At 38.8% G+C, this 13918-nt stretch overlaps 1 protein-coding gene across 2 annotated transcripts in view; it reads right to left on the bottom strand.

The window, feature by feature from the left end:
• Positions 1-8163: 8163 nt before the first annotated feature.
• TFAP2D (transcription factor AP-2 delta) overlaps positions 8164-13918 on the bottom strand; it is a 48113-nt gene continuing 42358 nt past the window's right edge. The window contains exon 8 of one of the 2 annotated variants that reach the window (XM_087716792.1): positions 8164-11921. In XM_087716792.1, the coding sequence (XP_087572918.1) occupies positions 11702-11921 (220 nt within the window). In that variant the 3' untranslated portion in view covers positions 8164-11701. The remainder of the gene's footprint in view (positions 11922-13918) is intronic. The other variant, XM_087716793.1, reaches the window with a different exon arrangement.

Genomic DNA, 13918 nt, shown 5'->3' on the forward strand with positions numbered 1-13918 from the left:
CTTTGGAGGCTGCTAGATGAACCATATTAATTAAATTAGTATATGTTTCAATTGTATGCAGTATTAAATGACTATTGCAGGTAATTGGTACTCTACATGCAATCTTTCAAAAACCTTTAAAACAACCATTAGAAATAAACCAATGTAAAATGTTGATCAATCTTTAGCCCAAACATACAAAAAAAAATTCCATCTTCCAACTATTTGTTCTCCAATGTCAATTTCCTTTGTGATTCTGAATCAAAAAGTGGCCTCTACTTATTAATAAACCAAATAAACCAGTGCCTGCCAGGTTTCAAAACTAAAAATGATCATCCCTGTTTAATATACCTGGACAATAAATTTGAAAAATGTTACACCTTTGCTTTTCATATGATTCCCAAAGAAGAAAATAATACAAGTTTAACTCCAAAGGGGGAAAAGACATTTCAATAATATCCCTATAATATAGTTGAAAATCTGGAAGGTTAAATCTGCCAATCATCATAAAATAACCTGGATTTGGCCAAAGGTATTTGAGTGAATTTAGCTTGTCATAAAATTTTTCTCATTAGCTTACTTATCTGAGTAAGATATCGAATAGGAAGTAACGTAGGAACCTCTTTTTAGATTGATGTAATGTTCATTTTGATAACATTACATTTGCCCCAAAGGATGGATTTTTTTTTTACCATTGGGTTATAGCTACTGAAATTGCATTTATACTTTTAGAAATATTTAATTCAACATATAGTGCTGAGTACTTTGGAACACCCAATTTAAGCTTTACTATTATAAATGCTTGATATGGCTCATCGGTGGGTTTCTAACAGAATCTTTAACCATCTTTTCCATCTGAATAAGATTATAGTCTCAGAGTCTCTCCTTTGCTAAGGCACAAGTGATAATGGATCCCTTGGTGCCTCCATCAGGGGATCCCTTAAATGCATTCCAGAGAGTTAACAAGTTAGTTGTGCCTGGTTTATTTTTCAAAAAAAGAATACATTTCCTTCTTAATATATTCCACAAATTGACAATCTCTTAGGAGGGAAATATTCTGGTACCATCTGGAATTGACTGATTTATGATGATTAAATTTTATTATTAAGAGTCACTGGAACATGATAGGGCCTTTTGTAGAGTCCATAACTTGATTTACCAAAAATAGAAAAAAAAGGTAAATCTTAAGGCTGAAACATTTTAATGTGCATGTGATAACATCAGTCATGGGTGTCAAACTTGCAGTGTCACGTTGCCGTAACATGACATTTTACGATGTTTCTCCCATTTGCGGAATTGGAGTGGACGTGACTTGTGTGTGACGCAGTGACGTGCGGTCAGCTTTAGCCCTGGTGAGGCTGTTTTTAGACTTGTGGACTTCAACTCCCAGAATTCCACAGCAGGCATGCTCAGTTCCAATTTAAAGCGACAGCATTTTTCCCCCTTGCAAAATAAGTTTTCCCATTCTTTTTCTTCTCCCTCCCCCTCCTCCCTCCCTCTCTCCTTCCCCCCCTCTCTCAAACAGACACACGCACACAGAGAATTTCGATCCTTCTCTCATTCACTCACTCTCAAACACAAACACAGAAGTTGGATTGGATATATTTTCCAAAGTCTTGAAAGCAGCTCCTCTGCCATACCCCCCCTTTCCCTGCTGCCTTCCGATCAAACTTTTGGAATTCCTCCCCCCTCCCCACACACGGACCTTTTCCAGCTTTTTCAGAGACGATTTCAACTCTGCTTCTCCCTGCCCTGCCCTCCCCTCTTGAAAAGCCAGAGCTCTGAAGTCAGACTGAGCTAGTCGCTCCTAGAAAACTCTAAAAAGCCTCTAAAAATGCCCTCTACAGGAGGTGAGAGAATACGTGCCTCATTTGCATAAGAAATTCTTCACTTGTTAACCCATGCTTAACTCTTAAAAGGCGAAAAAATCCTTATGCAAAAGAGGCCCCTAGTTCTCTGGCCTCCTCCTAGTTAATACTGAGAGCAGACACCAAGCCACTGTGACTTGAAATCTGGTAGCAACTATCCTGGTTTTAATTATTTTAAGAAAATTATTTAAAATCCTTTCCTTTCCCTGAGGAGACTGGTGAGGCCCCGCCTCCCTTGCCTCTAGTGACTGCATGTCCCTGGTGTGACGCATTGGGCCTACGGGCTGCCAATTTGACACCCCTGATATACGTTGTCCATGTTTAATGACTATTTGTTCAGCAATTGTTAAAAGTTCCGTGGCAATGAATAAGTGGTATTTAAGACTGGTTCTTGATGTCCTTTCCTTCCCAGAATTCGCGGAGTCATGAGATTGCAGTATGAGTGTTTGGCAACCAACTTGCACTTATGGCAGTTGCAGTGTCCCATGGTCACAGATTGCCAATTGCAGCCTTCTCTGCCAGTTTTTCACAAAGTCAATGAGTAAGGTGGCAAGGAATGTTGGAAGTTCCTCCAATAAGTCGCTCGCATCCTTTGCCACTAAAGCAGCCAGGCCCACCTCTGCCACACTCAATCATTTTCATATGTATATTTGGGTTACTCCCCCATATCTATTAATTCCAAAATCATTATTCTCCCTGTGGGTGTAGTTTATATTTTGAATAGAATGCCCTTATCTCTCCCCACTAAGGTTTCTCATGGGGATGCATTGAACCATGCTAGCATTAGAGTGTTCCTGAGTTTAGGGATAGTAATTTGACTTAGATATCTTCCAGGTCTGGAAATATTGTAGGAACTACTTTTAAAAATAAGTGAGGAATATAATATTTGATTAAATTTGAATGTTTTTAAGACCTTCTTTGATTGCCTCTGTTCCATGCCCATGCCCTAACACAATACTAGATTTTAAAAAGCTAATACTTTTGTTCCTTGTGAACTGTCTTAGTCAGTGGTGGGATTTTAATTACCAGTTTGTGCGTGTGTGCGCTCGCGTGCACGTACGATGCTTCTGCGCATGTGCAGAAGTGTCCGGGCGGGTGGGCAGAGCTTCCTGCTTCCGCTACTACTGGTTCACCCAATCCAGGCCGAACCGGGAGCAATCCATCTCTAGTCTTAGTCTAGAGGACTAGGAAATTATATATGCTGGGACAAAAATGACTTGGTCCAGCATGTAAAGATATATAAAGGTAAAGGTAAAGGTTCCCCGCGCACATATGAGCTAGTCGTTCCCAACTCTAGGGGGAGGTGCTCATCTCCATTTCAAAGCTGAAGAGCCAGTGCTGTCTGAAGACATCTCCGTGGTCATGTGGCCGGCATGACTAAATGCCAAAGGCACACAGAACACTGTTACCTTCCGACCAAAGGTGGTTCCTATTTTTTTACTTGCATTTTTACGTGCTTTCAAATTGCTAGGTTGGCAGAAGGTGGGACAAGTAAAGGGAGCTCACTCCATTATACGGCACGGTGGCTCAGTGGCTCAAAGATATGTATCTAGGCATTAGATTCATCTTACTAATGCCAACCTTGAGATGTACAGTTTCATCTGAAGTGTAACATGGAATTTCCAAAATGTTCCTAAGAAACTTAACTTGGACCTTTTGCAAGGGGTCAAAAGAGGTTTATAGAGCTAACTGGCCATCTTATAATTGCGCCTGAAGTTGAACTGAACGTACTGCAAGTACAGCAGGAACATGTGATACAAAGAAGTGTTTTCCTAGCTGTGGCAGATCTTCAGACTTTTGGAACTGCATGTTCCCTATGCGTCCAATCCAATGTTTGGTTGTGATATGGTATATGATACTGAGATGCTTAAAAACCACATCACTTGCCTGAATCTTGATAGAATCAAATTAAAGGGGAAACACATTGGCTTTATTATAATTAATTACTACTGCCTCTACATTATAATATACAGCTGGGGTCTACAATATTCTTTTCAGGCCTGATGAACTCTGAACAACTCTGCATATAACTGTTTCTGTGCAAATTCTGGGGATGATGAGAGAGATCAATTATTCTAGCAACTAAAGGATGGATATAATAATTAAACAGTGTTAGTGGTAGAATGTATCACTTCCAGACTCCACTATTGACAGGGAATCCTTAGTATAATGTCTCTTGGCACTGAAGGTGAATTGTATAGTTGAATTATCATATAATTTATAAATAAAAAGAAGGAGCTTAGGCTGGGAAATTAAATCAAAGACCACTCTGAAATCTCTAAAAGGTACATGTAGCTTATCACATGGTTCGCAAATGTATTTTTGGGCCAAGTGGTCATGCGTGCACAATTCCAATTCACATAGTAAGAGAAGGAGGAGATGAAAGGGAAACAAAACTGTTATTCATCATCCAGAGCATATGAAACTTCCATAGCAGCCTATGAACTTGTTCATATGGACCACCTGGATCTCATCCTCAAGAAAGACAGAAGATTGAGGGATGCAGAAAAAACATTCCATGCTCTTAGTTCTTGCAAGCATAAGCACCAAATATAAGCCTTGCTGTAATTGGAACACTGTAAAAAAAAAGATCTGGGTAAATCACAATTTTTCATCTGTGGTATTTCAGTTTGGTGAACTTGAACTTGAAAGTTGCAAGAGCTGATCTCTAGTACGTACTAGATGTTAGAAATTTAACAATTATAGGGGCAGGTCTCTGTGAGGGATTGCCTATTGCCCTTAATCTGTAAGCATCCATTATTTCAAGTTTAAAATCAGCCAGCAGTGAGAAGATTTCCTGAAGGCATCCTTCTATGTAATTTAACAACTGCTTCTGCTGTTCGGCATCTAAAGGTTGGTTAATTATTTTTAAATTATTTCTGGTGAGTTGCCCCTGCATTGTATGTATGCAGTTTGTAAATTTGAAATGAGTTTATCAGGGGATTGATTATTTTTTTTCCCCTTTAAGGTTTTAATTATAATTTCAAGAGAAATAGCAATAATTCTCTTCAAGGCTTCCAGATATTTATCGAATTTAAAGGCTTGGGATTTCATGATAAGGGTTTCATGGATCCCAGATATGCCACTTTCCAAACATACTGTAAATTTACCATCTATATCAATAAAATCAATTGTAGTTTTAGGATTAATTGATCTTGATCTTGGTGCTTGGTGAGATGGGGATTCACTGGAAGTTAATAAAGTTTTGCAAGTTTTCTAATCCACCAAAGATTGGCAAGAGAACATCACTCCTTTTCTGAAATTTCAACGGAGTGCATTGGCTCCTTCAGCTTTTCTCCCTTGCCACTGTCCAGAATTGAACTGTTAGTTTGAAATGTTGAAGGAGGAGCCCTTTCAATGTTATGAGGCATATTGTAAAATAACATTGCATCCATGCTATAAAGACAAGCTGAGAGAGTTAAATAGCAATAGTAGCAGTGTGAATATCTGTGAAAAGAAATCTAAAGTCCTAGTGGACAACCACTTAAATATGAGCCAACAGTGTGGGGCAGACACCAAAAAAGTCAATGCTGCCCTAGGCTACATCAACAGAGAGATACCATCAAGAACATGGGAAGTGATAGTACCAATGGTAAGACCACACTTGGAATATTGCATCCAATTTTGGCACTGCAATATAAAAAAGATGTTGGGGTTCTAGAAAAAATGCAGAGAAGAGCAACTAAAATGTTTAGGGGACCAGAGACTCCAACATATGAAACACAGTTGCAGGGATTGGGTATGTATAGTTTAAAGAAAATAAGGACTATGGTGACATGATAGCAGTCTTCCAATATCTGAGGGACTGCCACAAAGAAGAGGGAGTCAGCTTATTTTCCAAAACACCTGAAGGCAGAACAAGAAGCAATGGATGGAAACTAACCAAGGAGAAAAGCAACCTAGAACTAAGGAGAAATTTCCTGATGGTGAGAACAATAACTAGTGGAATGGCTTGCCTTCAGAAGTTATGGGGGATCCATCACTGGAGGTTTTTAAGAAGAGATTAGACATTTGTCTGAAATGGCATAGGGTCTCTGGCCTCCTGAGCAGGGGGTTGCATGAGAAGACCTCCAAGGTCCCTTCCAACGCTGTTATTCTGTTTGGGGATATATAACTCACTATTCAGCTATCAGTATGAGTAATTCCATTCATAATTTCATCTCAGAATAAAGAAAGGCAGCCAGCCAACAAGGCAACTATAAAAAGTAGAACTCTGTCTCATTCATGTCAGTGAGTGCACTTGGAATGCTGGCCAGTTCCAGACAAGAGTGGGATATGCTCTACCCCCAAATATATACATGTTAAATGTTATTCTTTATTTCATTTTGCACTGTCAGCATTTACAAATGCAGGAATTGATCACTATATCCAGAACAGATTTCAATTTATTGAATTCAATTTATTGAACTTGTATGCCGCCCTATTCCTGGAGGGACTTATCATAAGGGCTACTAAATCTCTAGGGCAGCTGGGTTGTATGAGAATTACACAAAAGAAATGTGACTCTGTGGTCCATGATAGACTGGAAGCACAAGGGGATGTCCCTTTGTCAGCTGCACCCATGGAGGAACTTGGCCCACTGAGCATCCTAAAGGACCATTCGAAAATTTAGGGAACCTTCATGGAAGATTATTTCTTATAGAAAGAAGAGCAGGATTTAACTACTATCAGTTAAGCTTAGTCACTACACCAGCACTACTAGAATGTTTCATTTTGGCATTCATTCATTCATTCATTCATTCATTCATTCATTCATTCATCCATTCTTTCTTTCATTCCAGACTACACTATCTGCATCCAGTTTTGTTTTACAGACAACTGTCTTCATAAAAGGTAAGACTATCTGTTCTTCAGGACCCTTCCCAGATTCCAGTTTGGGGAGGGGTCAGTTTGCTGCAAATATCCCTGAATCATTCTTACTGACATGAATCACTAGAGAGAACAGTGTATGTGATGTAGCACAGCAGAGTGCAAAACCTTTGTCTGTCCTTTTGGATATTGCTGAAATATAATCAGGCCAACATAGTGACTGAAAATGTGGGGCATTGTTATTCCAATACAGCTAGAAAACACTAAATGGGGGGGGGGGTGTCTTTTCCTCTGTTATTTTCCTGCAGCCAATTTTGTATTAGAATAATAACATTTTCACTAAAGTTCCACCAGTACTAATAGCAAATGGGCCAAATTAAATCCCTGACATGGTCTTTTGCTTAAAGACAATGGCATAGGGGGTACAAGTGAACATGAAATGGTTTTGCACTCTTCCTTGCTTCTATCTGAAATATCTCTAAAGTACCTTTCTCTCCCTCCAGCTTGCGATGCTATGTGATGTGATGCTACATAGGGCAAAAAGACTTTCCTGACTCAGTTTATACTCAGGAATTAAATGGACTTTTTGTTTCTGGATGGATGTCAACCTTCCTGAGTGGTAATTTAGAGAGATGGGCTGAACTACTGGGAAAAAGAAGAAGAAGATGAAATTTGAACATCAATATATGGTAGGTTATGTTAACACAACTATTAAGTGATGTGGTTAAATTTATTGTTCTGCCCAGAGGTATATCTTCAAACTGTCTTGTAAATACACATATTCCCCTCCCCAAGTTTCATTATTTTGTCTTCTCAGTTTCCTGATCGTGAAAGTTATCCGATCCAATAGGTGGTTAATGTCTTAGAAAGCTTTCAAGTCTTCCAAGGATTCCTATTACTATTTTTGGTATCTGTAACAGGGACTTCAGGGCTGGAAGTAGTCAAGAGACCCTTTGCCTTTATGCCTAAGTACAGTTACTTGGAAGTAAGACTTGCTACATTTAGTGGAACTCTTGAATACAGAATAATAAGATTATTCTACTTGGTACTGTTGTGCAAGCTGTTCTAGCTAGATTAATACATCCCACTGATTACTTTGAAGCATGGTTTGCTCACTAAGCCATAGTAATTGAATTCACATGTCTTGCTAAGTTATATTGAAATATATCACATACCAGTTTAATAAATATGAACTGCATGTCCTTACATTGCTTGGATTCTCACAACTTGCTAAACCAACCAAAATGTGTTTCCCCCCCTCTTTGTTGTATTACTGTGGTTTTCAAACACTAATTTACAACGTTTGGCAAATTTTGCTTAGATGATTTCACAAACCCTGGTTTCATATGTTGTGTGAACACAGCCATTATATAAAAGGAAGCAATTTAACCTATCAGGAAGATTGATTGATTGATTGATTGAACACAATTCTACCTGCATTTCTCTTACCCAGAAAGAGGGTGGTAAAGGCAGCACCTCTGCCATTCACATGTTATTGCTGCTTAGAAATTATTTTCAAGTACATAAATCAGCATTGATTTTATTGCTGTGAAATGTTCACTTAAATGTGGTCATATTTTCTTAGGGTCATGTCTAATAGACAAGTCATATAAGAAACAGAAAAAGAACTATGCATTTCATTGCCAAATTATAAAGGATCCCATCAAAATGGGAGGAGAAATCACGAAGTCTTGCTTGTGTCCATGTGCTCACTCACATTTAAATACAAGTACAATGATTGCTATACAGAGTCCATCAATAAAAAGGAAAGCCATGGGTTCAAATTACAATCATTTTAAATTGGAACTGAAATCAGACCTTTATCTGATGTGGGAAGACCATCTGCTCTTCTCAGCCTCTTGATCTGCAGTCCAGCCAGGAGAAAAATGATTTGGAAATCACCTCTCAGAGCATTGCTATTGGCCTGAAATCTCTTGCTGCCAGTTTCTCTTGCCCTTTTTATAAGTCAACTGTTGGGGCATGATCTCTTTGAAGATCAATTGATGGAGAACAATCCTCATCCCTTTCTGGTGGATTAGTGTCCAGAGCAAAGAGGGGTTTCCCCCTTTTCTTTTATTAAAATCACCAAGAATAGAGAAGAATACAAGTAAAAAAACCCAAAACAAAACAGGGTGCCATCAGATTAGTGCTTCTACAAAACAATCATGCTTGTGAGGAAATCTTGAAAGTAGGGTATGATAAGGATGCCATATATACACAGAGGTTTGAGCGAGATCATTCACTAGATCCCTTTGTGTTTGATAGATCATCAAGTTATAGGTGAAACAGTCATACTACACATCAGACAGCAACAAATAATTTTTTCCTTTGATATGAAACCTCAGGCTATATTATATTCAGCTGCAGCTTACCTCCTAGTCTCAGACAAGTGGTTTCCACACTACTTGTTTTTTAGATATGCATTTTATAAACATGTATTATGTGAAGGACGTCCTAAGTATGGTTGCATGTCAGACAGAGAAAAGAGATCTTTGGATACTGAGCTTACTTATTAATCAACAACAGCAGAAAAAACCAAATTGGTCATTAAAGACCAAGTGAGATATTTAAATATGAACTGAACAAGGAAAGGACTGAAAAGCTGCAATAAAGTTTTTAACACAATTAGAAAAAGGCCTTGATTGTTACCATCTAAAATAGGCAATCTTTTAACAACAAATAGACTCCTGAATGTTGAATATACAATCTCAAGAGACCTACACTGTAGCCATTCTGATTGAAAACATCTTCTCATTCTTGAATGTAGAATAACATTTCTTAGTAAAAGCCGTTGTTGACAGATCTTATTATCATTGTTTGTTGGTTGCTGCCAGAAACTGACAAGTGACAGATCAGACTAGAGACTAGTGCCTCTTACCCATATCAGAGACATGCAATTCTACCTAACAAAGTTAAGCTTATTCATTTCATTTTTGAATCCAAAGGTACGAAATAATACATTCATATGGCCTACCGGACATGACTACAATACTTAAACTATCATATGCTTAGCCATATTTTAGTGAAATTACAATTATTGCCTAGTGTGTAGATTCTACTATAGCATCGACTTTGATGGAACTACATTTGTACCTTTTTAATTTTGATTGTGTGGTTGCTTTTTTTGGACGGGGGGGGGATGACAAATGTCTCCTTTTGAAATGATATGTTCACTATATGGCAGCATATTGGTCCTATAATTGCTTTGTATAAGAGGGCAGTAATATGCTTAGGCAGATCAAGGGCTTTGAGTGAACTATGCCAGGATACTAGATGAGATTTCAATGCAGTTAGTCCTTGTTTAATTGCTGCCTTGTTCAGCAACCATTCATAGTTATGGCAGTGATGAAAAAGTAATTTTACAATCAATCCTTGCATTTGTGACCTTCACAGATCTATAAAGCAAAGGAAAACTGAAGTAAGATCTTAAGCCCAGTAGCAGTTTCACATAGTGACTGCTTTGCTTAATTATTGAGTTGCTGATCCCAATTGTGTCTGCTAAATGAGGATTGCCTATACTGCTAATTTGTGACTCAGTCCTGACAAGTAAATCTAACCAATCTTAGCTGATCTCAAAAAGTTAATGGGAGTAGGTTAGGTTAGGTAGGAAACCCCAGGCCTTTAGACTAGAGTAAATTAGAGAGTTACAAGCTGCCACAAACAGGAAGCTGGGCATTAATTTCCTGATAAATATAATATTAAAAAACCTTGAAAAAGGGCAATGGCAACCGAGTTTTATATTATTATCATATAAATTTCATGGGTGACTTGAATGGGCATATTTTACTTTTGAAGTTTTACTCCCCTCCTGGATTAAAAAGAACTCTTCGCTGCTTTTGTAAGCATATCACTACTCATATCCCCATGACAGTATGAGAGGCAGGAACCCGTACATGAATATCTCTTCTAAGGATGGTCACCTTAGTTTATTTTTAGAACATCCTTAGTTTGTCTATTGCAGGACAACATCTGCAGCAATGGACACTCTTTAGGCAAACTGTGCTAGGAGAATCTTGCCTGTTCAACGATGCCCAGAGCCTACCTACTTACAACTTACTCAGCATATACTCTTATTCTTTCAGGCATTCCTGTAGATATGCCCCAGAGAACTAGAACAAGGTGAATAACCTGGGCCTGTTCTCTACCGCCACTTGGAGAACATCTGGTGTTGAATCAGAGCTGTTATGAAAAAAATATCAAAATAATACAATAATCCTCTCCACTCCCTTCTTTTGAACCAGAGGAATACGTGACTGTATATCATTTCTTGCTGAGATGAAAATGGGCTATAAGTGGAAACGCAAATTTAAAAAAAGACTCATTGAATGTATGATTTGACTTCTACTAAGCAGAGATAAAAAGGTGATAGATTAAAGTCCAGGCTCATTCATTCTACTCTGTGATGTCATCCTGAGGCTGATCCTTGAATGAGAAGGACTCGACCTTGGTGGACTTTGACATAGCTTTGATGAGGATTATTTATGAATTCCCAGGCCTCAAATCAGCAGTCCTGGTAATGCGATGGTTTACTCTTAAGAGTTCTGAGTTTTTCATTTTTCAGTCAGGGGTCTTTCATATGGTGTTAGAAGTGAAAAGAGGAGTTCTTTCGTGTTTCATCCATCAGATGGGTGGTGCAATACTATTTTCCCCACAAGCACAAGTGAATCCCATGATCATGTATTTTTGTGATCCTGAATGGCATTCTTGAGTCTGGAAATGCCAAGAAAATGTGTATTGATGTAATGTTTGGAATGATTGAATGAATGTGTGTACACGCACATGCGTACACACACACACACAGCAGTTTCAAGAGCAACACTTAAAAATGGGTAGTCTCATCACATGGTTGATGTCCGTAGAGTTGTTCGGGTTGATAGATTTTTACAACTTTTTTCTCCCCCCTCCCCTTCAGTTTGGTCCAGAGGAGCGAGATCACCTTCAAGGAGATATACAGGCATATATAGATATAGTTAGATAGATATATGTTCTCTTAAAAAAAAATAACAGCAGCAAAATTCTCTGGAAATAGATTCTGTCTGATGTTTCTAGTCTGTCTTTTCTGTTTTTCCCTCTTTCACTGCTGCCTCTGACGTTTTCCTCAGTGGGACTTTCTCTGAGTTGCTGTGTCCTTGGCCAGATTCTGCTGCTCCACCATTTTTGTGTGCTGTGTGTTTTTCCAAGTAGTTCAGCATTTCACTTAGAACAGTTTGGAAAGTGCTTAGGGCAGCACAAATCGCAGGAGTTCCAAAGCCATGAGTAATCAAACTGTAAAGCAGGCAAAAAAGAGAGAAATATTGAAGAGTTTACTATATGTCTATGTATGTGCGTGTTTCATATATACATATATGTACATGCTACCAAAATCAAACAAATACATCCAGGTAGATACGATATCAAAGGTGCATTTTTCTAAATGGAGGTGCTGTGAACTCCCATGGATGCAAATCTGCATAAATGCATGCTCTCTAAGAAATTCATCCTAAATTGCTTATGGTTACCAATTGGACTTGCCTCCTTGGGTGATAAATGGTATGTTTCCATGAAATAAATAATCCCCACCCTCAAAGTGAATGTGTTTCATTTATTTTAGACATAAAGGGTGCAAGGGGTAAGTATTTGTGAAATGTGTATTGGCCACAGCAGGGGCACAATCTTCAGGCAGGGGCTGTGAGTCCAAGAGAAATCCCAGCTGTGCAGCAACTCTAATTTGGGGGAGTATAATCTCAGTCAGAGGTAAAGATAACAAAGCACTAGAGCCAAGGTGGCGTAGTGCTTAGAGTGCAGTACTGCAGGCTACTTCAGCTGACTGCTAGCTGCAGTTCAGCAGTTCAAATCTCACTGGCTCAAGGTTGACTCAGCCTTCCATCCTTCCAAGGTGGGTAAACTGAGGACCCAGATTGTTGGGGGCAATATTCTTAGAGATGGCTGTAAAAGCACTATGAAGTGGTATAAAAGTCTAAGTGCTAATGTTAGTGCTAGTGCAGGGAGTAGAGATCAGGCTCCTACTACCCAGAGCCAGTCAGTCTTCTCGGGTGGGTGGGTGGGTGGGGAGGAGCAATCTTCTTTAAGCCAAAGCTTCTTCTTCCCCGTTCACCCTCCAGGTACTGGGAAAGCATTTTCACAGGAGCACTGAGATAGTCAAACTGAGATGTAATCATTTAACTATGGTCAGCATAGTGATGACACTTGATTCCAAGCAAATGGATAAAGATATAGTTTTGTACCATATTTTCTGATGCATCACCCTAGTCTTATGGAATAACTTCCTCTTAGAAGTGAAGTTTGCCCCTTCTCTTACAACATTCTAGAACTTAGTTAAGACTAAGATTAGTTGTTACCATCAATTAATTAGTTACTTTGGTTTACAAGCTGTTTCAAATGTAGGCAGGGACCACATGGTGGTGGTACAATTAAGAGCTTCTTCCAGACGGACTAATTCTGCTTAGAGAATGCAAATACATAGGCATCGCACCATATAGGCTTTCATATGTCAAAATGAGCTTGTTGAATTGCACCAGAAATTTAGTGTAAACAATGGAAAGCCCATAACATCATAGGCTCTTTGCAGGGAGCACCTGCCAATAAATGGGCTGCTTTCAAGACTGCTTTATGCAGAATGCACTGCAGTAGTCCAGTCATGTAATAAAGTTTCTCCATTTAACCATAAAGTAATATTTGTAAACACCCAGAATTACCTCTAGACAACATGGGCAGCAAATCAAATCAAATCAATCAATCAATCAAATAAAAAAGGTATTTTGTGAGATCTTTTTGCTCCAGGTATTACTATTGGCACAAACTGGCACCTGGCCAAAGCCTCCACCTTTCTATCCAGTAGTAGGTCTGATTCCAAGAACCTGAAGTAATTGATCTAATCCCTCAGTGCTATCTGAACCCCTTCAGGCAGGAGCTGATTGAGAATCTTGATAAACAAACAGTAGCTCCATCTTACCTGGGCCCAATTTCAGTCAATTTTGTCCTATACAGAACAGTTACAGCCTCCAGGCAAAATTCTCATAGCATCAACCATAAGGCCCAGAGTGGTGATGCTATTAGTGCTATTAGTACAATGATAATATAGAACTGATGGATGACTCCCCTCATTGGTTTTATGTAGATGTTAAAAAATAGGATGAAAAGAGTAAATGTTTTGTCACTCTACAAGTGATGCACACAATGCATCACAGGGATGCACAAAATAGTCATAATGGCCAGGTGAGATATCTGCCTATTTATTTCTCCTTGAGAAAGAGCTGAAAACC

This window comes from Thamnophis sirtalis, unplaced genomic scaffold (assembly GCF_051295495.1).
Source record: "Thamnophis sirtalis isolate CommonGarterSnake01/CBP01778 unplaced genomic scaffold, rThaSir2_p1.2 scaffold_5, whole genome shotgun sequence".
In the NCBI taxonomy this organism is placed as follows: domain Eukaryota; kingdom Metazoa; phylum Chordata; class Lepidosauria; order Squamata; family Natricidae; genus Thamnophis; species Thamnophis sirtalis.